Genomic DNA, 26,533 nt, shown 5'->3' with positions numbered 1-26,533 from the left:
ATTACCCCTCACTCTGGTTATGTAACATCACTACCCACCATGATCATGCCGAGACATTACCCCTCACTCTGGTTATGTAACATCACTACCCACCATGATCACACTTTTTCAGCCATTCTTGAGTGGACTAGTGTACAAATGTTGTTAGGTGATTTTGCCTAGTGATATCTAGATGCTATGACTTGTGCTTTGTCTTAGTGTACTTCATTGCTAATGGTTGTGAGTATGCATAGAGAGATTTGTGTATATAAGAAGCAGTGTCATGTAGATTAGCTGGCCCCAGTAAACTGGTGGATGTTACTTTGACTCTACCCAAGACCAACTTCAACTAAACAGTTTGAGGCCAAGTGGCTCAATGATTTATAAGGGAAAATTCTATTCCGTGAGCCTTGCTGTGGATTATGACACGACAATCCTCAAACGTGTTCAGTATTTTAAAAAGCTTCAATGAAATCTGCCCTGTCATGCCTGATTTGCTGTGTTGTTAGCCCAGTGGCCATCAACCATTCCTGATACAAGACAAAACTCAGCTCTGGAATGATTTTTGTTGCCTGGTGTTGCACTTTCTCCATAGCAGCTATGTCATTCTGAAGATGAAATCTCCATGCTTTGATACAGTAGTACAAATGGGAGCACACCAGAGATTTATACAGTTGAATCACTACCTTCTTTTCCTTAAAGTTAAAAGTACGCTTTATAACTATTGTAATTACTAGTAACTGCAGTTACTACTAGTTTCCATCAAATGGTATAATGTTCTTGGAAATCTTTTTTTTTTTTTTTTTTTTTTTTTTAGTATTTTGTAAAAGAAAAATGAGAAAAATAGTAACATAACTTACAGCATAGACTGCAGGAAACTTGATTTTAAATTCTTGCCAAGATGAATTAAGCGATTTTCCTTCTAAAATTCCAGCACCAAGGAAAAAGGTCACAGCAAAAAATGGTGCTGCAATGAACTGATCTGCCATAATCTTTTGGAAAATGACTTTAGCAGTTCTTTTTGGTAAAACCTGAAACAAAAAAAGACAGTGTTGAATGTAATGAAAAGCTATTTTCTGGGTGAGTCCCGGAGGCTTCCCCGAGCTATCCAGGCTGAATGGATATGTATATCTTTCTGGCATCAGTCAATACATGGAGTTCTTGCCTACCGGGGACCACGAGCCAGAACCTGGCTTCCCTTTAGAGAGACATGAGGAGCAATGGCCTATAGAGACCCCCCCCCTGTGGTTGGGAGCATTCTAGGCAGAGATGTGCACAGATCGGGATAGGCATCCAGAAAGGTAGGCACCCCAAAACAAACCCCAATTCTGGTAAAACTATTGCGACCGAAGGCTGAACAAGTGGACAGAACTCCCCCAAATGAAAATTAGCAAACGAGCATGACGTCATCATGTCGCCGAGCTGCTGTCTGCGCAACTCCCCTCTCCCCAGGAGGGGGAAGAGGGAGCCCCAGACCCACCCACCAGCGACCCAACCTTCAGTTCTTAGGCTGGATGTCAAAAAGCGCGAAAAACACCGCCAACCAGCGGGAGGGAGGGATGCCGGAGGAGCCTCCGGGACTCACCCAGAAAATGGTGTTTCATTACATTCAATGCTTGTTTTCTGGGGGGAGCCCCGTCGGCTCCTGAGTCGGCTCCCCGTCGGCTCCTTGTAGGGCGCCTGACAGCTGGGTGGACAGCGCTCCGGATTCGTAGTCCTGAGGTTCCGTGTTCGGTCCCCGGTGGAGGTGGAGACAAATGGGCAAAATGTTTCTTTCACCCTGATGCTCCTGTTACCTAGCAATAAATAGGTACCTGGGAGTTAGACAGCTGCTACGGGCTGCTTCCTGGGGGGGTGGAGGCCTGGTCGAGGACCGGGCCGTGGGGACACTAAGCCCCGAAATCATCTCAAGATAACCTCAAGATAACCTCCCTGGAGCTAACTACCCCAAAGATAAGGAAAAAATACTGACGCACCCGGGAGGTGGTCCGTCCTCACTCCTCAACGCAAAGTCGAGACAACTGGCTGCAACTGCCGACCCAATGCAACGCAGGCCCTACCTGGCCCAGGAACATTTACCAGGTAGCAAACTGACAGGACCCTGTTCCACTTCCAAAAACTCCATGCTCGAATGTCAACCCAAGAGATGTTGCCAAAGACGGCAGCCAAAGCAGCAAACTTACGCACATCGCGGGCACGGGAATAAACCGCAGGCAGGCTAGACTTAATAACCCTGCGGACAACCTGAGGGACTCGAGCCCGGGAACAGAGAAGAAGGGAAACCGGGTCAACCCAAAGCACATCCCATGGCGCGCAAATAACGGCGGAGAGCCGCAACCGGACACAGCACATGATGCACCCCCCGGCCTCACCAATCAAGCATCAACAACCCATGGCCCCATCCAAAACACAGCCGTCTCATTCTTCGCCAGAAAAGATGGAGACGGCTGCAACTGAACAAAACAACCACCAGAACTGAAAGAGCAGAAACCCCTGCACCAGAGGAGAGCATGAAGCTCCGAGACCAGACCCCCAGAGGCCAATGCCAACAGGAAAAGAGCTTTAGAAAAACAATCCTGAACGGAAGAGGCCACAACAAACTGAGGAGTAGAAAGAAACGAGAGCTCCTGGTCCAAAGACCAGGACAGCTCAGGAGGTGCATGAGCAGGCCAGAGGTGAAACAACACCAGAGACAGCTTGCGAAATGGGGCAGAAGTAACATCAACACCGAAAGCAAGCTGAAGCGGCTCTGCCAGCACCGCACGATACGAGGCGACAGTATTGGGCATAAGATGACAATCCTGGAAGAACCAAGAGAGAGAGAGAGAGAGGACAAAACAACCCTATCAGAGACCGAAGAATACCTACACAGTAATAAGAAGAACTGGAAGGACCGCCAGGAAACTTCATACTGTCACCAAGATGATGCACGCAGGTGGGAGACCAACAACAAAGCCACCTGTGCACCATCCAAGTGATGATCAACTCGTGTCAAAAACTCCAGACGTGAAGACTTGAGGAGAAGACCGAAGACTCGATAGGTTGGACCGACGGTCCAGCCTTGTACCGGGCTGGACCGATCTGCTAAAGGAGGCAAAGCCATGGGACGACCCTAGGGTTCGGACACCGAGCAAGCAGCTCCTGAAATCAAGGCTGGGCCAGCCACCAAGGAGCCAGAAAGACAACTCTTCCCTGGTAAGTCTCTAAGCAAGCCCGGACCTGGAGCAACAGCCAAACTGGGGAAAAGAGGTACGGGTAACCCCACCTGGCCCTGTCCAGCCAAAATTCATTGACCCCGTACCGGAAGATGCCTCGACCATGCCGACACGAAAAGTTCCACATCCAGAGTCCCGAATGACTGGCACAACTAACGGAAGGAGTCAGCGTCGACCATCCATTCCGTGAAAAGGGGAGGAAAACAGGACAGGCCATCCGCCAGGACGTTACACACACCCTGAACGTGAACCGCCAGGGAAGCCAAACCCCGAGAACTCAGCAGACGAGTCACCCGAAGCGACCAGCCCCAAAGAGCCAAGGACCGCATCGAACCCCCTCGGTTCAGGCAATGAACCACCAGGCAGCAGTTCGAACGGAGCCAGATCGCTGATCCACGAGCAACTCGAACCCTCCGGAGTGGCATCCACACCCCCACGAACTCCCTGACCATGCTGTGAGCCAGACGGAAGGACGGACCCCACCGCCTCTGGCCGGCCTGGTGAGCACTGGTCACAAAGCCCCAGTCAAGAGACGATGCATCCGTGAACACATAGAGCGAGGGCTCGGGTAGGTGCTAAGGCACTGAACCCCGAAAAACCCGAAGAGGAAGCCGGCGACGCAGCAACCGACGCAAAACCCCCGGAGGCCGAACCCAACTATTGCGAGAGAGGTGGAAGGGCCATCCCTGAAAGAACCAGAACAGCTGACAAAGCCACACCCGATCTGGCAGGTAGACCATCATGGCAATGTTCAGGCTCCTGCACAATCTCTCGAGCAACCGCCTCATGACCCGGGAATCCCTCAGGAACAGACGAAGGAGGAAACGCAGACAGAGCAGAGCCGCCAGAGGAAGAGGTACGAGCGTCCCAAACCAGACCCAGCCAAGACCGAACCTGAGAGGGAACCAGATGGGACTTTCTCCAGTTCACCAAGAACCCGAACCCGGGGAGCTGGGATAAACCAAATCCCTGGCGAGCAGACACGCGGACTGGCTGGGAGCCCAAACCAGCCAGTCGTCGAGGTAGGCCAGAACCCGAACCAGCCAGTTGTCAAGGAAGGCTAGAACCAGAACACGTAACAGAAGAAGATGGGCCACCACGACCCGAGTAAGGTGCGTGAAAACGCGAGGCGTCAGATTCAACCTGAAGGGAAGATAACAAAAGCGGTAACCCTGATGCCCCACAACAAAACCGAGCCAGTCTCTGAACATGACAAACGGTACACAAAGGAACGCGGATCCATCACTAAAGCATAATCCAGGTCATGCAGGAGGTAAGCCGCGAGGGCTTCCCAACCGGCGCCCAAGTCTACCAAACAAACTTCTAAAGCTGAACCCCCGGCATGTGTCCACTCATGGGGGCCAAGCGGGGAGGACTACCAAACATAAAATATAGATATATATACCTAAAGAACAGTGATGGGGGACCACACAGGCAGACCCCCACCAGGCAGAAAACAAAAACAAAAGAAAAACCCCCACAAGAGAACAACATACCTAGGCAGAACAGAGCCAGCCACTTTTATTGGTAAACTAGCTGTGCAGTACCCAGTGCCGCTGCCAGTGACGAAAGCTTCCCCCTACCCAGAGACAAACAAGGGTAAGAAAAACCCCAGCTGACTTCAACGGCGGCCAAATACTGAGCAGTAAACGGCACAGCGGAGGTAGATCCTGAGGTGACTTGTGGAAGGAGGCCCCAAGCTCCAAGGGCAATACTTACAGGGAACCTAGGGAAGGAAACCCTAGGAGCATGCAGCCCGAGTACCGTGGATTATGTCTCCTGGCTCACACACCACCTGAAGGGACAGCCCATACCACAAGGCACAGAACTGAAACAAAAACTGCAGCCAGAGGCACAACCGCAGCAGGCTCCCATCAGTCAAGAACTGAAGGTTGGGTCGCTGGCAGTTGGGTCTGGGGCTCCCCCCTTCCCCCTCCTGGGGAGGAGGGGGGGGGGGGTTCTGCACAGACAGCAGAGCGGCAACATGATGTCATGCTCGTTTGCTAATTTTCGTTTGGGGGAGTTCTGTCCACCTGTTCGGCCTTCGGTCGCAATAGTTTTACCAGAATAGGGGTTTGTTTTGGGGCGCCTACCTTTCTGGGAGCCTATTCCGGTCGATGGTTATCTTGAGGTTATCTTGAGATGATTTCGGGGCTTTTAGTGTCCCCTCGGCCCGGTCCTCGACCAGGCCTCCACCCACAGGAAGCAGCCCGTTACAGCTGACTAACTCCCAGGTACCTATTTTACTGCTAGGTAACAGGGGCATAGGGTGAAAGAAACCCTGCCCATTGTCTCTCGCCGGTGCCTGGGATCGAACCCGGGACCACAGGATCATGTGTCCAGCATGCTGTCTGCTCGGCCGACCGACTCCCGGATGGCAGACATAGAATGATCTCATCCACAAGGGGGGTCGCTACAGGCCATTGCTCCTCGTGCCTCTCTAGAGGGAAGCCAGGTTCTGGCTCGTGGTCCCCGGTAGGCAAGAACTCCATGCATTAACTGATGCCCGAAAGATATACATATCCATTCAGCCTTGAGCTCCGCTGAGTCGACGAGGCTCCCCCTAGAAATTACCTTGTTTTATGGTGAAATGTCTGTCAAGGCTTACAGTTTTAAGCTACAGTATTTAAATTTCACAAATTATACAAAAATGGACAGAAGGATATGTATGACAATCAACTACATGTAAAATACCAATATACAATAGTTGGTGTTTAGTATTGACTGTAACAAATCTCAATATACAACACTAAGCATCCTATAATGGCTGTAGATCACACTATGGAACACTGGGTGTCTCATACTGGCTGTAGTAGATCACACTATGGAACACTGGGTGTCTCATACTGGCTGTAGTAGATCACACTATGGAACACTGGGTGTCTCATACTGGCTGTAGTAGATCACACTATGGAACACTGGATGTCTCATACTGGCTGTAGTAGATCACACTATGGAACACTGGATGTCTCATACTGGCTGTAGTAGATCACACTATGGAACACTGGATGTCTCATACTGGCTGTAGTAGATCACACTATGGAACACTGGATGTCTCATACTGGCTGTAGTAGATCACACTATGGAACACTGGATGTCTCATACTGGCTGTAGTAGATCACACTATGGAACACTGGATGTCTCATACTGGCTGTAGTAGATCACACTATGGAACACTGGATGTCTCATACTGGCTGTAGTAGATCACACTATGGAACACTGGATGTCTCATACTGGCTGTAGTAGATCACACTATGGAACACTGGATGTCTCATACTGGCTGTAGTAGATCACACTGTGGAACACTGGGTGTCTCATACTGGCTGTAGTAAATTATACTATGGAACACTGGATGTCTCATACTGGCTGTAGTAAATTATACTATGGAACACTGGATGTTTCATACTGGCTGTAGTAAATTATACTATGGAACACTGGATGTCTCAACCTGGAGCATGCCTGGAGAGGGTTCTAGGAGTTCTACTCCCTGAGCCCAGCCTTAGGCCAGGCTCCACTTGTTATAACTTGGTCCAACAGGCTGTTGCTTGGAGCGGCCCACAGGCCCACATATCCATTATAGCCTGGTTGGTCTGGCACTTCTTGCAAGACTTATTTAACACTATCGTCCGCGCCACAAGAGCATCGCAGACTTTGACGCCATGGGGCTAATGGTTCAGGCGAGTGTGTGGCGACGCCTAAATGTAAATACTCGTTTCAGTTTTCTCGCCTAAATTCTCGTGCTACGTCGTTTGTTTTGGTATCATTGTGTTCGCAATTAAATTCCCTGCAGATGCATATGCATATAATGTCCAAAAGCCTGGAAAGACTCCCCACACCAAAGCCTAAAGTCGGAAAAGTTACCCATGAGCATGTTACGTACTCCTAGCTGGATACGTATATAAATTTAAATAAACTTATTTTGTTCCATTATATCATTACCTGTATATGTACATATATTATATTTTTGTAAATTATCATGTGGTGTGGCAATATCAGTGGGGGCAGGAGCGCGGTTGCTCTTCACACGTCTAATACCTGTTAGATTCGGGAAATTAGAATTGCTGGACCTATTCAGTTATGGGAGTTCCAGATGTCACTTTTAAATTATCATATAATTGTGTTAATTTACTGTAATTATGCAGGTGGCATTGTAACTTATATATTTTGAAAGTAACTATTATATTAAATTTGCATTCTTATGTGTTTTGAGAACAAGTGGTTGTTCAATTAGTTTTAAATATTAAAAAGTCTGTATTTTCCATCCCTCATCCTGGATTAGGCAGAGGAGGAGAGAATTATGAGAGACGGTGCGCGAGTAGTCAGTAGCTTCAAGGGACCAGAAGGAATAACATGTGGGAGATAAGTCTGTTTACTTCTTGTTGTTATCATGTAGTAGATCTTTATTCTGGGAGAGACAATATTTTGATGTTTGCTTTAATAGTGACCCTCTGTTCATATATATATTATTGAGATGTACTGTATATTGAATATATATATATTAACACTTTCGCGCTCTCGGCGCTCAAAAAAAACAATACCCCAGATGCTTTCGGCACTTCGCGCGCCTACCCGGTAAGACCGAAAAAGTGTACACTCTTTTGACTGTCCTGACAATAATTAAAGGCGCACGTATTTAAATTTGGTATCACTGTGTTCGCAATGAAATTGACTATAAGAGCATACCTATAAAATGCCGCCCAAGCATAAGGAGTATCAACACCAAATAAAAAACTATGCAGATCACTCGCCGAGAGCGCCAAACAGCAACAAAATGTTTCCACTCTCTTAATGGTTGCGAAGCCTACAGTTGTCCTACATCGCTAATTTTGGTATCATTGGAATCGCAATAACATTCTCTACACGGACATATGCATATGAATGTTTAATATAGGTAATTGCTCACCCGCAAGAGTGTGTGAAGTGGAGAGTAGTTAGCCGCGAGCGCACTGGCGAAAACACAGGGGGAAAATCATGCTTGGAAAGTTTATACGTTTCCTGACCCTACTTTTCTATGTACGTATTTCTGTTTTATACCAATGTGTTCGCAATAAAATTTTCTATAAGATGAACTGTATAACATTTGTACAAAGCATGTGTAAGAGAAGCGCCAAATATAGAACCACGTCGCTCAGTATGCGTTCGCGGCAGAAACGAACGCATTGTTTTCATTCGTTTGATGTTTGTCATGTTTATACTTGTTGAAACATTTTATAATTTGTATGACAGTGATTGCAGTAAAATTCCCTACACAGACATATACATAACACACAAATATTTCCCACGTGTTGGATATATCAACGGCTAAAGGGAACCCACTGCCACACGCTCGCCACACCCCCAAACATACTTTGTGTATTTTTTTTTTTACTCATAGAAGTTTATGTGATATAATATTCATTCTGGTACCAAAAAATTCGCAAATAAATTCTCTACAAACAAAAGTATCCCCATCCATTTCGGTTAAAAAATGGAATTTATAGAAATATTTTTTCGATGGACGAGAAAAGTAGGCTGTTATGTGGAATCGTAAGAAAAAAACCAGCGTTGAATGTAATGAAACGCCATTTTCTGGGTGAGTCCCGGAGGCTCCCCGGAGCTATCCCAGGCTGATATGCTAATGTCAGACTTTGGCATCAGTCATGTGTATGGAGTTCTTAGGCCTACCGGGGACCACGGCCAGAACCGGGCCCCCTCAGAGAGGCAAGGGGAGCAATGGCCTATAGAAGCCCCCGTGTTAGTGGAAGCATTCTATGTCTGCCATCGACCGGAACAGGCACCCAGAAAGGTAAGCGCCCCAAAACAAACCCCTATTCTGGTTAAAATTGCTACCTAAAACCGAACTAGTGGATAGAACTCCCCAACCGAAAACAAGCAAACTAGTGTGACGTCACACACTGCCGCGCCGCTGTCTGCGCAGCTCCCCCCTCCCCGGGAGGGGGAAGGGGGAGCCCCAGACCCCCCGCGCCGGCTACCCACACCTCAGTTCTTGAGGCTGGATGTCAAAAACGCGAAAAACCGCCGACCGGAGGGAGGGAGGGATGCCGGGGAGCCTCCGGGACTCACCCAGAAAATGGCGTTTCATTACATTCAACGCTGGTTTTCTGGGGGGAGCCCCGTCGGCTCCCCGGAGCTAACTACCCACAGACAGAAAAAGAGGGACTTACCCGGGAGGCGGTCGTCGCTCACCCCTCAACTCGAAGCCGAGACAACTGGCTGCAACCGCCGATCACAAAACATGATGCACCCCCGGCCAGACCAACCAAGCATCAACCACCCATGGACCCCTCCGGAACGCAGCAGTCTCATTCTTCGCCAGAAAAGAAGGAGACGGCTGCAAACGAACAAAACTATCACCACGACCAAAAGAGCAGAAACCCCTGCGCCGGAGGAGAGCATGAAGCTCCCCTACCCGACCCCCAGAGGCCAAAGCCAACAAGAAAAGTGCCTTGGAAAAACAATCCTGGACCGAAGGGGCCACAACGAAACGAGGAGATGAAAGGAAAGCGAGCACTCTGTCCAAAGACCAGGACGGCTCAGGCGACGCATGAGCAGGCCGGAGGTGAAACAATGCACGAGACAGCTTGCGAAACGGCGCAGACGTAACATCGATACCGAAAGCAAGCTGAAGCGGCTCCGCCAGCGCCGCACGATACGAAGCGACAGTGTTAGGCATAAGATGACGGTCCTGAAACAACCACGAGAGGAAGGACAAGACCACCCGAACAGACAAGGAGCTAACACGACGAAGACGCAAAAAGAAACGGAAGGACCGCCAGGAAAACTGCATACTGCCGCCGAGAAGAAGCCCTCAGGTGGGACACCAACAAGGAGGCCACCTGATCACCATAGAGATGATGATAGACTCGAGTCAAAAAAACCATACGCGAAGACTCGAGGAGAAGATCGAACCAGCTACGTGACGTACCGGCCCGATCTGCTGAAAAAGGCGGAGCCGCGGGAAAAACCCTCGGGTTCGGACACCGAGCAACCAGCGCCTGAAACCAAGGCTGGGCCGGCCACCAAGGGGCCAGAAGGACAACTCTCCCCCGGTAAGTCTCTAAGCGAGTCAGGACCTGGAGCAACAGCCGAACCGGGGGAAAGAGATACAGGAACCCCCACCTCGTCCAGTCGAGCCGAAAGGCATCGACCCCGACGGCCTCGCAATCGGGGAAGGGCGCCGCATAAACGGGAAGACGCCGCGACCACGCCGACGCGAAGAGGTCCACCTCGGGGCGCCCGAACGTCTGGCAAAGCCAAAGGAAGGACTCGTCGTCGACCGTCCACTCCGTGGAGAGAGGAACGAAGCGAGACAGGGCGTCGGCCAAGACGTTGGACACGCCCCGTACGTGAACCGCCAGGAGAGCCAAACCCCGAGAACTCAGCAGACGAGTCACCCGAAGCGACCAACCCCAAAGAGACAAGGACCGCATCGAACCCCCGCGGTTCAGGCAATGAACCACCGGAGAGCAGTCCGAATGGAGCCGAATCGTCGATCCGCGGGCCACCCGAATCCTCCCCAGAGCAAACCACACTGCCGCGAACTCCCGCACCGTACTGTGAGCTCGACGGAAGGACGGATCCCAACGCCCCTGGCCGGCCTGGTGAGCACTGGTCACAAAACCCCAGCCGAGACGACGCATCCGTGTACACATCGAGCGAGGGCTCGGGTAGGCGCCAAGGCACTGAACCCCGAAAAACCCGAAGAGGAAACCGGTGACGCAGCAACCGACGCAAGTCCCCCGGGGGTCGAACTCTGCGATCGCGAGAGAGGCGGAAGGGGGAACCCCGAAGGAACCAGAACAGCCGTCGAAGCCAAACCCGACCCGGCGGGTAGACCACCATCGCGAAGTTCAGGCTCCCGCACAGCCCCTCGAGCAACCGCCGGGTGACCCGAGGGCCCTCCAGAAACAGACGAAGGCGGGACTGCAGCCGCAGGAGAGACTCCGGAGGGAGAGACAAGGAGGCGGTTCGAGAGTCCCACACGAGACCCAGCCATGTCCGAACCTGAGAGGGAACCAGATGGGACTTCCTCCAGTTCACCAAGAACCCGAACCCGGCGAGCTGGGAAAGAACCAAATCCCTGGCTAGCAAGCAAGCTGACTGGCTGGGAGCCCAAACCAGCCAGTCGTCGAGGTAGGCCAACACTCGAACACCTAGGAGACGCAAACGAGCCACCACAACCCGTGTAAGGCGTGTGAACACGCGAGGTGCCAGGTTCAACCCGAACGGGAGACAACGAAAGCGGTAACTCAGACGCCCCACTACAAAACCGAGCCAGTCCCTGAACCGTGGATGAATCGGGACATGCCAATAAGCGTCCCGGAGGTCCAGGGACACCATCCAAGCTCCCGGCTCCAAGAGGAGCCGAACCTGAGACAGCGTAGTCATCCGAAAGGAGGGGCAATGAACCCAGGGGTTCAGACGGGACAAGTCCAGAATGAACCGCAGGTCCGCGCAGTCCCGAGCGCAGGGGAAGAAGCCTGCCCTGCCAGCCCCGACCCCCCAAAGAGGGGAGGGGCCACCCAACGCCACCGCAGGCCGCGAGACACGACCCGAAAGGCCCACGAATCGTGGGACCAGGCGCGGGCGAACAGCGCAAGCCGCCCCCCCCATCGCCCCGTCAAAGGGGCAAACCGCGAAAGGGCCGGCGACCCCTACGAGACCCAGAACCCCGCACAGCGCGAACACCGCGCCGACCAGACGAGGGAGGGTCCGCAGGAGGAGCCAACCCCAAACCTGACACCAGAGGCCTACCACGACGAGAGGAACCCCGAGCCCTGGCACGACCTTTCCGGGAAGACCCACCCCGGGACCCCCGGAAAACCAACAAGTCCGACATCGGACGACAAGCCGCCGACGCAGCCTGAATAAACTGCGCCACGGCCGACTCCCCAAACAGGAGAGGACAAAAAGGTGAAGAACGCCTAAGAGCCAGAGCCCAAGCAGATCCCATGGAGGAACCCAGCACCGCCTGCCGACACGCGAGACGGGAAGCATAGAACAGGGAAACCGCATCCCGCAAAATCGGCGTGAACAGCTTCAACAAGGCAGCCGACGAACGCGCAGCCGAGGACAAGGTGCCGGACCCCGGGACGGACCCAAGCGTCCCCACATCCTCCACGAGCCAATCCGAAGACAGCTCCAGGAGGGAAAAGAACCGCAAGGCCGAACACAAAAGGCCCCGAGCGCGCAAGTCCTCCGCCACGAGCGCCGCCGAAAGGGAGGGAACCTGCACATGGAGCTGAATAACGCCCACATCGCGGGGAAGGGCAGGGGCAAACAAGCACTCATTCAGGTACTCAAGTTCACCCCCCAGGAAAACCTGAAGCACCGTGGAAGCTTCCCGCCACTCCAGCGTGCGGGAACGACAGAAGGAATGCCAGGAATCCAGACCAAACAAGGGGCAGTCTGCTAGCCAGGACGACTCCGGAACCTCGTAACGGAGCCAGAAAGGGAACGAAGTCCCAACCTTGACGTGGACGGATCCATTTCCGAGGCATAATCCGGGTCACGCAGGAGGTAAGCTGCAAAGGCCGCTCGCACCACACCAGGTTGGATGCGATAAGCCGAAAACCTCCGGAAGGACGGAACCGACGTACCCAGGGGAACACGGAACCATACCCGGGGAGGGGCCTACACCAAATCCAACTCGTACGCAGAGGGGGGGAAAGAAAACCCCACTCCTTGTAACAATAAGCCCCGCTCAGTGGGAAGAAAAACCCCGGCGGGGTCCAGCGGGGCCCAAGGCCCCCAAGTCAGCCCCTCCCCAGCCTCGAGGTCCGTCACCACAGGACCCGAGGCCGAGTCCTCTCCCCAAGCCCCGACCCCACAAGACAAGGACGGAGCAGCCGGAAAAGCTGGAGGAAGAGGGGCCCACTGGTCAGACCCTGAAGCTTCGGCCGGGAGACAAGACTCGAATGCCTCTGCCGCCCCCCCGGAAGGGGCAACCCCCGAAGCTGCCCGAGTCTCGAGATCAAGTAACCCCTGCTCCGACCCCGAAACCCTCAGACGCTTCGGGGCCGGAAGCAGGGGCGGGGGACCAGAACGAACAGAAGGGGAAGGACGAGGAGGTGCGGACTGAACCAGGATCGAAGCGACCCCCACCCCCAAGTCCGGGTCTCGAAAAGCAAAGCGGGGCAGCCCCGGGGCATCCGGGGAAGCAACCAACCGAGCGCATTGCAACAGATGAAACCTAGACTGCAACGCACGTGCCGCCTGTACCCGAATAGAATCAGAGGATTGGGTAAATTGAGTCACAAGCAAGCAGCAACACTCACAGGACTCAGGGTCGAAAGTATCACCGACCCAACAGGCAGCGTGGCAGAGGCAAAAACAATGAGGGTCACCCTGAGACAAGGGGACCGAGCAACCCTCAAACTCGCACACAGCGAGTGGGGACTCCGGGGTCACATCCATCGGACCCACGCGCCCCCTAGGGGATTCCCAGGGTCCTGAGCGTTTACTTTAAGAGGACTCGCGCTCAGGTAGTCCCAGGCAGGGTGCTGCAAACCGGCGCCCAAAACTACCAAGCAAACTTCTAAAGCTGAACCCCAGGGACGTGTACACTCACGGGGACCTAGCAGGGGGCGCCACCGATGAGAACAGTGGAAGGGCAAAAACAAACTGAATAAAATGACAGAACCCCCCACCAGGCAAAAACAAAAAGAAAAACAAAACCCCGCAAGAGGACAGCGAACCCCAAGGAACAGAGCCGGCCGCGATGTCGGGAAATACAAGCTGAGCAGCACCCTGCGCCCCTACCAGTGCAAATTGCCTCTTACCTGCCGGTAACAAGGGAGAACAGAACACCCAAGAGCCCAACAGGCGGCCGAAAAACCGAAAGGTAAAACGGACCAGCAGAGGCAGACCCCGAGGAGCCTGTGGAAGGTGGCCCCAAGCCCCAAGGGCAGTACTTACAGGGCACCTAGGGAAGGCAGCCCTAGGCGCATGCAGCCCGAGTACTGAAGATAACTCCTGGCTCTCGCACCCACAAAACTAACACCACACGCAAAGCACAGTGCAGTAGCGACACCGGAGCCAGAGCACACGACCATCGCCTATAGCATCAGCCTCAAGAACTGAGGTGTGGGTAGCCGGCGCGGGGGGTCTGGGGCTCCCCCTTCCCCCTCCCGGGGAGGGGGGAGCTGCGCAGACAGCGGCGCGGCAGTGTGTGACGTCACACTAGTTTGCTTGTTTTCGGTTGGGGAGTTCTATCCACTAGTTCGGTTTTAGGTAGCAATTTTAACCAGAATAGGGGTTTGTTTTGGGGCGCTTACCTTTCTGGGTGCCTGTTCCGGTCGATGGCAGACATAGAATGCTTCCACTAACACGGGGGCTTCTATAGGCCATTGCTCCCCTTGCCTCTCTGAGGGGGCCCGGTTCTGGCCGTGGTCCCCGGTAGGCCTAAGAACTCCATACACATGACTGATGCCAAAGTCTGACATTAGCATATCAGCCTGGGATAGCTCCGGGGAGCCGACTGGGCTCCCCCCAGAAACGGCGATGAGTTATCTCTAATCTAAAGCGCGAAAGTGTTAAAATGCATACGTATATTTCTCAGTCCTAAGGGAGATATACTTGTAATTCTGTGCCTGTTATCATTCATGGGGTTACACTGGTGACCCGCTTTAGAGAACAGCAGTTGTAGTATCCCTAGACATAATTAAAGCTTGGCTGTTGTAGGGTCACGAGCCGTAACGAACGATAGGTAACAAGAGTTATGGGGGCCTGTGCCGGGAAATATTGTTCCCACTTAAACTTAACTGTGCTAATCTAACCTTGCCTTCCTAGGTACCAGTGTGCTAGGTGTCTGTGTTTCCTAAGAACTATTCTATGTGCCAAGCAAGCCTTCCTGTGTGTCAAGTAACAACGTTTCACGATTTTGAAGTAAGTCATCCTATATATTTTGTGTATGCAGTGAGGCCCAGCGAATTTTCAGTGTTGTATCAATTTTACAGTGAAGTGTAGTGCAGTGCCATTGTTTTAATTATTGTTGTGAATCAAGTGCCAAGTGTTAGTAATGATGGAGAGTCAAGTGTTGTTGTTGGCTCATCCAGACTTTGAGGGAATTAAGAGCCTAAAAAAGTCTGAGTTAGTACAAATGGCAAATCAGTTGGATTTGACCGCCAACAATAGAATGGTTAAAGCCCAACTTGTGAAAGTCATTGTGACGCATTTTGTTGAGAATGGAGAGTTAGACGAAGAAATTCTGGAGGAGTTAAGAGAGGAGTCGAGTGATCAGATGACGTTAAAGCGTCTTGAGTTGGAAGCTCGTCAAAGAGAGCTTGATGCTCAAAAGGAACAGAAACAATTAGAGCTTGAAGCTCAAAAGGAACAGAAAATATTAGAGGCTGAAGCTCGTCAAAGAGAGATTGAAGCTCAACAGCAACAGCAAATATTAGAGGCTGAAGCTCAGCAGAGGGAGCTTGAGACTAGGCGTTTAGAAATTGCGGCACAAAACCACAGAGGTTTAATTGAGTTGCAACTAGAAGCCACAAAGAAGCAACAATTAGAGATTCAACAACAAATGGCTGACACTAACTATAGGCTTGAATCACAGCGTATGGCTGCTGGGCATGGAAATACTAATAATGTTTCAATAAATAGTGATAATAATCCCATAAGGATGAATAAGTATATAGAGTTACCCAAGTTTAATGAGGAGGATCCTGAGGTTTTCTTTGCACATTTTTATAAGATTGCCATCAGTATGAACTGGCCAAGGGATCAATGGGTAGCAACCATGCAGTCTCAGTTTAAAGGGCGTAGTCAGGAGGTTTTTACATCCCTACCTGACGCTCATAGCTTTGATTATGAATTTGTAAAGAAAAGCATCTTAACTGCATATCAATTAAATCCAGAGGCACACAGGCAGAAGTTTCGGAACCTAAGGAGGGTAAGCGATCAGACAATAGGTGATTTTGCTTGTCAGAAGACGAATTTTTGCAACAGATGGTTAAAGTCACTTTCAGTAACTGAGTATGATGCTCTAAAGAATCTTCTTATCATGGAAGAAGTATTGTCATGTCTCCCAGACAAGTTGTCTACTTTTATGGCAGAACAAAAGAATGTAACAGACATTTATGAGCTGTCAAAGTTCGCGGATGAGCATGAGTTGTTGACTAAGGCCCAGTTTACGGCCACTTCACCTAAGTCTAGTCGTAGAGTATATTATAATGCTCACCGAACTCCTTATCAGAATCCATCCAGTCCTAGTGCTCCAGTTACTCCCATGAGCTCTTCTCTTACAAAACCTAACCCTGCTACTTCATTGTCAGGAATGTCAAATAATAATAAAGTTACTTCTAAACCTACAGTTGGTTCCACAGGTGTGTCCACTGTAAGGTCCTGTTCCCATTGTAAGAGAAAAGGCCATGGAATTAATTCCTGTTTTATATTGCACCCTGAGTTACGACCAACTGGTCTCATTTATTGTAGAGGTGTGCAAAATAAATTTACTAATAAACATGTAACTGTAAACCCCCAATTGGGTGAAACAGTATTCACCATATATGTCTTCAGGTGAAGTTTTGTGTATTAATGGGAAGTGGAAGCCAGTGGTTATTCTTCGTGATACAGGTGCTTCCCAAACCATAATTTCATCCAGTATTCTTTCTGATGTTGAAAAGAGAGAGACTGGAAAGTTTGTAGTTCTTCAGAGTGTTGCAGGATGTAAGACTGTACCTCTAATAGACATTAATTTCAGATCCACCATTACACCACGTTTATGCACTGTGGGTGTTAGTACACAGTTGCCCATCCCAGGTGTGGATGTTATATTGGGTAATGATGTGGCCATAAATCATGTTGTGGGTGAGAATGATCCCCGTTTGTGTAAACAGCCAGTTGCAGACCATGTTGTTTATTCTGCCTGTGCTGAAATTAGTTCTATGAATGAACAACCTGTTGTAGAAGAGGGTTTTGTCCATTCTACCTGTGCTGATGTCAGTACTATTATAAATCCAGTTGTCAGTTCTAATGTTGTTACTCAAGCATTTGTTCCAGTAACCAGTACCCCTTCAGTGGAGAAGTGGGATGTGGTTGTTCCAGATTCATGTGTGGTCGACCTAGTTGTTGAGAGTAAGCCTGATACTATGACTCTGCTTTATTCCAATAAATTGGGAAAGGATGTCCATGTACCATTGTCTTGCCCGCTCACTACGAACGTTGTGCCAGGAGTTGAGAGAAACTTAAAAGCCACGACTCTATTGTATTTCAGCCAAGTGAATGGTTTAGGACAAGATGTCGGGTTGGCAGAAGTATTCCCGCTCACTCCAAGTTTAGAATCAGTTGTCGAGAGTAAGTCTGTTGTAGAGGCCCCGCCTCACCCTAGTCAAGGTGATAGTATAGGGGAGGAGGTCAAACTACCTGTTACTTGCCCGCTCGTTTCAGATTCCCTTAATTTATGTGCATTGAGTAGAACTGACCCTAAGATTTCAGAGAGAAGCAAGGAGACAGTCTGTACTGTAGATCCAGTTCTGGAGAGTGTGGGAAAGCAGCCAGAGGATCAGCTTCTGTTGAGTAGATGGAGACCCATTGAGCCTCCCTCTTCAGTTGTCTGTGAGGATGTGACCCAGCTTGGTAGTGTTATTATTGATTGTGAGCAGACAGTACTCCGAGCAGCTCCAGAAGTCATGGGAGGAAATTTTGGTAAAACCATTGAGAGTGGTAAAGTATCATTTGGATCTAAGTTGCGGAGTTTTATGGGTTGTGATTCTTATTCCATGTGGAGTAATTATTTGTCATTGTGTACAATGAGTCAGAGTGTGTGTAGGATGTTGAAATCTACTTTTATTCTGCAGGAGCCATTCTCTTGTGAAGTAATGGACTGTGGGATATCTTTGTCCAGCCTTGGGGTTGAGCAGAGAGTGTTTACTCAAGTAGGTTGTGCATCCAGTTGTTCTGAGGAAGTGGTGAGTTATACTAGAGCAGTGTCTCTATATTCAGATCCAGGTTATTTTGATGCACGAGTGATGAAAGTGTATGTTCCACTCAAGTGTGGTGTTGACTTTCAGTCATATTGGAGTTGACTTTCAGCGTCATAGTGATGGTGAAGGATTTAATCATACTGGGGAGCAGATGTTTGAGGCTCCAGGTGTGTATTTCAAGTTGGGGGCTAAGGTTATCCTACCTAGTGTTAATCATTGTGAAGGGTTTCAGATTGTCCTTGGGTGTTTCCCAGGTAATCTGCTGTGCATCTTCAAGATGTTAAGACCCTTAAACCTCTTGGTTGATTGTCATCAAACGTAAATTACTTGGGAAGTGATGGTGAGGTTTGTCAAGTTTTTGGCATGTTTTATTTAGTCTTTTGGAAGACTAGAAGGTTGATGAAAGTGTGTGTTGGGTTCAAGTTCACCATCAGGTGTGAACTTGTCTTGAGAGCTATGATTGAGATATGGTGCCTAGGCATATGCCTGTTTTCTTTCACTGATCGTTATGACAGAGTTATGAGGAAATTGATTTCTGTGTTCCTTATGGATCATCTGAGTCAGTTCGATCAGGTAGTCTTTGCACTTATCTTGGGTTGTATTTATTGGTTTGGAGGTAAAAAGTTTGCTAAGTCGGTGTGTTGTGTTTCTGAAGGTTCTATGAATGGGAAAGTTTTATACATAATTGTGAGGTTTAATGTTAATTTCTCTAATTTTAGTATCCATTGGGCGAGAGTATGTGTTCCACAGAGGATCAAGAGTGATGAGGAGCAGATGTCTTTGTCAGGGCATACCCAGGAGAAGTCCCAAATCTACTGTACATCCAGTCAGCTTCAATTAAGCAGTTCAGCTCCAGAAAAAGGGAGTAATGGAAAATGGAGTCTGTCTTGGAAAAATTCACCATGTGGAAAAGGGATCACGTGGAAATACGGGACTGATCTTAGAGAAATAGTAGAAACAGATAGAAAGATAAATTGCCGTGATAACTGTGTGAAAGCAGCTACCTTTATTGACACTTCTATTCATGATAATGTTGTTGATAGGTGTATGAAAAATGATCTGAAACAAAGTGAAATAAATGAGATAGTACCCTGGAGAGATAAATTTGCATACTCCAGTGAAACATATGTAGAACACAGTCATAAGACTGAAATTTCTGAGTTTCCTGTAAGACTATATTTGGAGTGTTTTCATTTTTGTCCAGAAATGTGTTCTTATTACTTTTACATGTTTGGTGTAATTAATACCATAAATCTCAAGTGTCATACATTTTACTTCGGAAAAAATGCCATTGATCTTCAATCTATTGCATTTTTTTTCTTGGAGGTGGAAATGTTATGTACTCCTAGCTGGATACGTATATAAATTTAAATAAACTTATTTTGTTCCATTATATCATTACCTGTATATGTACACATATTATATTTTTGTAAATTATCGTGTGGTGTGGCAATATCAGTGGGGGCAGGAGCGCGGTTGCTCTTCACACGTCTAATACCTGTTAGATTCGGGAAATTAGAATTGCTAGACCTGTTCAGTTATGGGAGTTCCAGATGTCACTTTTAAATTATCATATAATTGTGTTAATTTACTGTAATTATGCAGGTGGCATTGTAACTTATATATTTTGAAAGTAACTATTATATTAAATTTGCATTCTTATGTGTTTTGAGAACAAGTGGTTGTTCAATTAGTTTTAAATATTAAAACGTCTGTATTTTCCATCCCTCATCTTGGATGAGGCAGAGGGGGAGAGAATTATGAGAGACGGTGCGCGAGTAGTCAGTAGCTTCAAGTAGCAAGAACCCCTACAGGAGCGGTTCCCGAACGCCCCAGAGAAGATAGCCCTGACATGCAAGGACAGTACTCACAGGGCGCCTAGGGAAGGAAGCCCCAAAGCGCACGCAGCCCCGGCACTGATGAAGTACTCCTAACCACCGCACACCACACAAAAACAGCAGAGAACGCCACACGAGGCAAACACCGCCCGGTCGTGTTTGCCTCGCCCGGGAGTTCGCCCGGGAGTTCGCCCAGGAGCCGGTCGGCCGAGCGGACAGCATGCTGGACTTGTGATCCTGTGGTCCCGGGTTCGATCCCGGGCACCGGCGAGAAACAATGGGCAAAGTTTCTTCCACCCTATGCCCCTGTTACCTAGCAGTAAAATAGGTACCTGGGTGTTAGTCACCTGTCACGGGCTGCTTCCTGGGGGTGGAGACTTGGTCGAGGACCGGGCCGCCGTGACACCTAAAGCCCCGAAATCATCTCAAGATAACCGCCCAGGAATTTGAGGCCAGAGAAGCGTCTATCCCGGTTGACACTTGCTTACGAACTGAAGGCAGCTGGCGTGGTGAGGTCTGGGGCCCCCCTCCCCCTCCCGCGGAGGGGAGGGCTGCACGGACGACCGGCGCGGCAGTAAGTTAATTGTTTGATTGTTTTCTTGGGATTGTAGGGAATTTCTACCTCTCTGTTTGGTTTTTGTTGTAGTTTCTTACCACGTGGGGTTTGTTTTGTTATGCCTACCTTTCTGGGTGCCTAACCCCGGTCGATGGCAGACAAGGAAAAACCCCAACCATAATGGGGTTTTCCAGGGCCATTGCTCCCTGAAACCTCTCTGAAGGGGCCAGGTTCTGGCGCTGGTCCCTGGTAGGTCTGAATTCCATAGCTAATGTCCCGGTCTAACATAACATTAGACCGGGAAAGATAACATTAGACCGGGAAAGATAACATTAGACCGGGAAAGATAACATTAGACCTGGAAAGATAACATTAGACCGGGAAAGATAACATACATTAGCATGATAAGCTCCAGGGATCCATAGGGGCTCCCGACAGAAAAGATAACATCTGGTACTGAGTTTGCTATGTTATCAAGGATATTCTCTATTTTGTGAATCTGCTCAGTGAATTCCTCAACTGTTGCATCTGGCAGTTTATATATTAGAAAAATAATTAATTTATATTTTCTATCTTGAATTCAAGTACCTCTACCACCTCATTGGTCGAGTTCAGAAGCTCTGTGCATGCCAGTTCCTCTTTAACCACTGTGCTGCGCTGAGTTTATTGTAAAATTCCCTCCGTGCGCATGAAATACAGTGTTCCAAAAATTTTTTTTATCTTCGTAAAATGATAAATTCCCCTCCCTGAACATGACTATGTAAAAATAAATACCAAATTCTACATACTTTGGCTGTGGGGACGTGGACACGGTGCACTGTGATGTCATCAGGGCCTGGTCGCCCGTGCATGAATCGCCCAGACACGGTCGCGCATGCCATTCAAGCACCAGGTGTTGCCACAAATATATTTTCAATTATTTGTTCTATGTATTTCCAATGTGGTTTTATTTGTATATTTATCGTATATGATGCATATTTGTGTCCTTTACAATATGTATACAGTAGAACGTTCATAATGTTCCATGGAACTGTGATACATGTGTCAGTAATGTGTCCACAATAAATGTTTATTGTCGCAATATTACTTGTTAAAAATTCACTAAAATTACAATATGCACAGTTTCACACACTATTTACACAGTAACACACTGTATTACACACTCAGTACTTCAGAATTGAGTAATAATCAACGAAGTAGCCCATGGTACACAGTGCGACTTCGCTCTCGTTGCACCAGGTACAGATAAATTTTCGCTTCCTGTTTCTTCATTCTATGTGCTTGCAAATAACGCACTCACGTACACCCTTGGCTTTAGTACTTGTATGATGTATGTAGCCAAGCGTGTAAAGCATAAGGTAGTATTTTAAAGATTATAGGAAAAGATCAATGTGTAAGGTAGTCGTGAAAAGATCGCTTTGTATGGTCCCACACAGGAAGAGATTCGGCTTGCCTCAAAGAGTGTCCATCAGTCAGGAAGAGATTCAGGTATTGTATTCTTGAAAATATCTATGGAAAACACCACCATGGAAGCCACTAACACTGTTCATCTATGCTACTTATATCAGATGCATCATCACTGAACGCAGAAAACGATTCATCTAAGTATCATCTAAATAAATAGCATAGGATTGCAAGGGTGACGCTCAGAGCTACAACTGGATATGCTCGCTGTATCGTCCAAATAGGTGCTGTATCACTTGCATCCGACCTTTGTGTTAGGTCTTTATTGCGCTTAGCTTCACCAATATTATGACCCTTATGTTCTTCAAAGAATAAGGTTTGAATTTCACCGGCAGAGCGCGATCTTTCAACATCGCGCGTCGGACAGGTGTTTGGGAGCCAGAGGGGTGTGCGCCACCCATGGTTGCTCATTCAGTACTAACCCAGCCAGCAGCCCTGGGGCATTCTGGGAATTTTTTCCAAGATGGCTGCCTCTCACTGGAGGTCCTAAGAGTCCATTTCGTACACAACCTACCTCATACACATTTAGAATTCGTACCGAAAAATAAAAAAGAGTTTTCTCGGTTGGCGCAGTTTCCCGCCGACCGAGAATCCTTGTCTGGCGCAGTTAAGTGATTAATATACAGATCTACTCCTCCACTTTACCAAATTACTCTGTCACATCTATATAGATAATAATTTGAGATTCATATTTCACTATCCATGTAGTCTTTCGTGTGGGTTTCTATAAATGCACCAAATATTGAGTTAGATTCAATTAGAAGGTCATTTAAGAACTTAACTTTATTCCTTGATTTTGACTTTAGGCCTTGTATGTTTGCAAATATGAATGATTTCCCATATTGTGTCTCACTTCTGGTGGCCTTTGGTAGTTTTTCTCCCTCTCCATCCTGGTCCAGGGCGTGCTGTTTTGGTAGTGGTTTGTTCAGTGTTGGTAGTAGTACGGGTGTTGTGTGGTGTACAGAGCACCACTTGGTTTCCGAACTTTAGTTATCCGAAACTTCCAGTTTCCCGATTGGGGTTGGGGAGTCATGCTACCCGAACAAAGTTCGGGTAGGAAGGGGTCCGCCAAGCGTCACGCCGGCTTGTTGTGGTGGGTGGGAGATGGTCCAGTTTGCCCACTGTGACTTCACAGATTCACGGCCTATTATTCCTATTATTTTGAATTGCCATAAGGCTGGAATGTTCATTCTGTGCTTTTGTTTTACATATCTGCACAATCAAGAAACATCTGTGCACCATGTTGGCTCCAAATGCACGCATTGCGTCAGTGATGGTTGACTGGTGGGTGGATGGACGATGGAGCTCAGGTGGGAGGCAGTATGAATGAGGGGGGGGGAGAGAATCAGTGAGAGAGGGGGAGAGAGAGATGCTAGGAGGGAGGGGGAGGTAGGGAGAGATGTTAGGAGGTAGGGAGAGATGCTAAGAGGGAGGGGGAGGTAGGGAGAGATGCTAGGAGGTAGGCAGGAAGGGATGGAAGTAGTGAGAATTAGGGAGGGAAAGGCAGGCTGGCAGGCACAGGCTGGCAGGCACAGGCAGGCAGGCACAGGCAGGCAGGCACAGGCAGGCAGGCAGGCGCAGCAGGGAGTGAGTGGTAGTCACGCGGTTGAACCGCGTGACCTTGAGAGATGGGATGTAGGGGGGCGGGTGGTTTGTTGGTGGTGGGGGTGAGACCGGCTCATTCCCGAAGATAAGCCTAACACACACTACCCGTTAGCATGATGGCAGGGAGGGAGGCAGGCTGGCTGGAAAGGAAGCAGGCTTGCAGGCTGGGAAGGAGGCAGGCTGGGAAGGAGGCAGGCAGGCTTGCAGGCTGGGAAGGAGGCAGGCAGGCTTGCAGGCTGGGAAGGAGGCAGGCAGGCAGGCAGGCTTGCAGGCTGAGAAGGAGGCAGGCAAGCAGGCAGGCTTGCAGGCTGGGAAGGAGGCAGGCAGGCAGGCAGGCTTGCAGGCAGGCAGGCTTGCAGGCTGGGAAGGAGGCAGGCAGGCAGGCAGGCTGGGAAGGAGGCAGGCAGGCAGGCTTGCAGGCTGGGAAGGAGGCAGGCAGGCAGGCAGGCTTGCAGGCTGGGAAGGAGGCAGGCAGGCTTGCAGGCTGGGAAGGAGGCAGGCAGGCTTGCAGGCTGGGAAGGAGGCAGGCAGGCAGGCAGGCTTGCAGGCTGGGATGGAGGCAGGCAGGCTCTCAGGCTGGGAAGGAGGCAGGCAGGCAGGCAGGCTTGCAGGCTGGGAAGGAGGCAGGCAGGCAGGCAGGCTTGCAGGCTGGGAAGGAGGCAGGCAGGCAGGCAGGCTTGCAGGCTGGGAAGGAGGCAGGCAGGCTTGCAGGCTGGGAAGGAGGCAGGCAGGCTTGCAGGCTGGGAAGGAGGCAGGCAGGTTTGCAGGCTGGGAAGGAGGCAGGCAGGCAGGCAGGCAGGCAGGCTTGCAGGCTGGGAAGGAGGCAGGCAGGCAGGAAGCGATATATGGGTGTTGAAGTGAACCATGAACCACGTGACCTTTGAGTGTGTGTGTGTGTGTATGGGTTTGGGGTGGGGGGAGAGGGAGAGGTGTATCGGTGGTGGGGGAGGGACCGGCTGACTCCGTAAGCCTAACCACACTCCACAGACCTGTGACCCAGATTTGTTTCTTAAATGTACAGTACATCATCGTATATTTTAGGCAGGATGTGCCTGCAGGCTGGCAGGAAACATCCAGAGGATGTTTGCCAGACGTCTTAATAATCAGTTAGGAACAATTAAGGACTTTTATAAAGCGGATCAGGACTTCACTTATTGGTGAGTACAAACAAAACACAGTCGCATTTACGCTATGAACCTGTCGATTTTGTCCCCTAGAGTTTTTCGTGAATTTTTTCGGAAAAATTTCTTTTTACATTTCTAGTTTATTTTTTCCCCTCTATTTCTCGTATACGAACTTACATGTTAACCGACGGGTCTCGTCCCCAAGGGGTTCGGAAACCAAGTGGTGCTCTGTAGTACCCACGTGCTTGTTGATGACTTGTATTCCAGTCTTGTGGGTATCTCCCGTGCCCTCCGTAATCCTGCAGTCATTCTATCTGACTGTTCCTCTCTCTTGTATGTTCTACTCTGTTTCTGCCTTCCTCTAAAAAAATTCCAGAACTATCATATTGATCTTCCCATCTATAACACTGTATCTCTCACATGAAATTTCAGGAACTGAAGATTGTAACATTTTTTTTGTGTAGTTCACTATTTTCCATAAAACTAGAAATTTGATTCCTAATCACTCTTCCAAAAACATTTATTATGTGTGATGTTAGTGCAACTAATCTACAAATTTTTGCCAAAGCTTTACTACCTCCCTTGTGTAAGAGGAGCTATATCTGCTGATTTTAGTGCTGCTGGTATCTCCCCTGTATCCAGGCTTGATATAATAAGCAGGCTGGCATAATCTAGTTAACACAGCTGTGAGGGCCAACCTCGACATGCCATATGAACGAGCGTATAGACCACCCGCGCGCCCCAACCAGCCAACAATCACTAACCAGGGGACCTAGACAGAGAGGCAGCAAGACTTCTGACTTACCTAAAGTGTGGCTGCCACCCCTCCCCCCTGTGGTCCACCCTTTGATAGAGCAAAGTCTCGAACCCACCAGAGAAGAGAACTTTGTAAGTGCAGGGGCAGTGCTAGATATTAAACTTGAATGGAGTTCTGGTAGTTCTTCTACTCCCCAAGCCCAGCCTGAGGCCAGGCATGACTTGAGAGAGCTTCATCCAACAGGCTGTTTTCCTTTCTTTAACCTTTACGCTGCTAAGGGGTCCTGAGGAGATTTACACCCCTGTGCGCAAGAAAAAAAATCTACAAAAAATTTTGTCTGCTAAAAATGTTAATATGTGTTCCCTGAGCACGGGGGGGAAAAAATCGTAGGTGACATACTCTGGGCGCAATAGGTCGAGGAAGTCTGGCAAAATGTAGACGTTGACAGACCAGTCGTCAGAGGCGGTCAGCGTCACCCAAGCTGTCGGGTGGGAGTTGCCACAAAGATATTATTACCTAATTATTTCAATGTCTCTGATTGATTTTTTCTTAGTTTTTTGCAGTAATATTATTCAATAGTGTGTATTGTGATATATTTATATAATAAAATGCATGAATCATCGCTATACTCAAAAGTATTTTGTTCATATTAGTGATTCAATTATTACGTTCATAAAACAATAAACAAATAGTTTTGCTGTTATTACACTATATACACACATTATACATAAGTACCTTTATCTACATGTTTTGTTTACCACAACTGTACAACTAAGCTGATATAGTTAGTTCAGGCACTAAGAGACATCGCTACACACACACAGCTGGCAGCTGCCTCCCTCACTCATTCAAGGTCATGCGCACTAAAATTTCTCTCCCCAACAATACTGTTTGTAGTGTTATTACACTATATACACATATACACACATTATATACAAGTATCTACATGTTGTATGCACCGTAACTGTACACCTAAGCTTGTAGGGTGCTCAAAGGGCATAGTGGCCACCCTCTACACAGCTAGACAAGTCATGCAGACGACACCACCTCCGTCACCCAAATGGGTCC

At 49.0% G+C, this 26,533-nt stretch overlaps 1 protein-coding gene across 2 annotated transcripts in view; it reads right to left on the bottom strand.

Annotated features, from left to right (window-relative positions):
• LOC123772734 (mpv17-like protein 2) overlaps positions 1–26,533 on the bottom strand; it is a 93,543-nt gene that overhangs the window by 45,460 nt on the left and 21,550 nt on the right. For both annotated transcript variants that reach the window (XM_069303617.1, XM_069303616.1), the window contains exon 3: positions 840–1,010. In XM_069303617.1, the coding sequence (XP_069159718.1) occupies positions 840–1,010 (171 nt within the window). The remainder of the gene's footprint in view (positions 1–839; positions 1,011–26,533) is intronic.

The sequence above is a fragment of the Procambarus clarkii genome, chromosome 50 (genome assembly GCF_040958095.1).
Source record: "Procambarus clarkii isolate CNS0578487 chromosome 50, FALCON_Pclarkii_2.0, whole genome shotgun sequence".
Taxonomy (NCBI): Eukaryota; Metazoa; Arthropoda; class Malacostraca; order Decapoda; family Cambaridae; genus Procambarus; species Procambarus clarkii.
The sequence above is the reverse complement of the archived record's forward strand: the minus strand, read 5'-3'. Positions and strand labels throughout refer to the sequence as shown.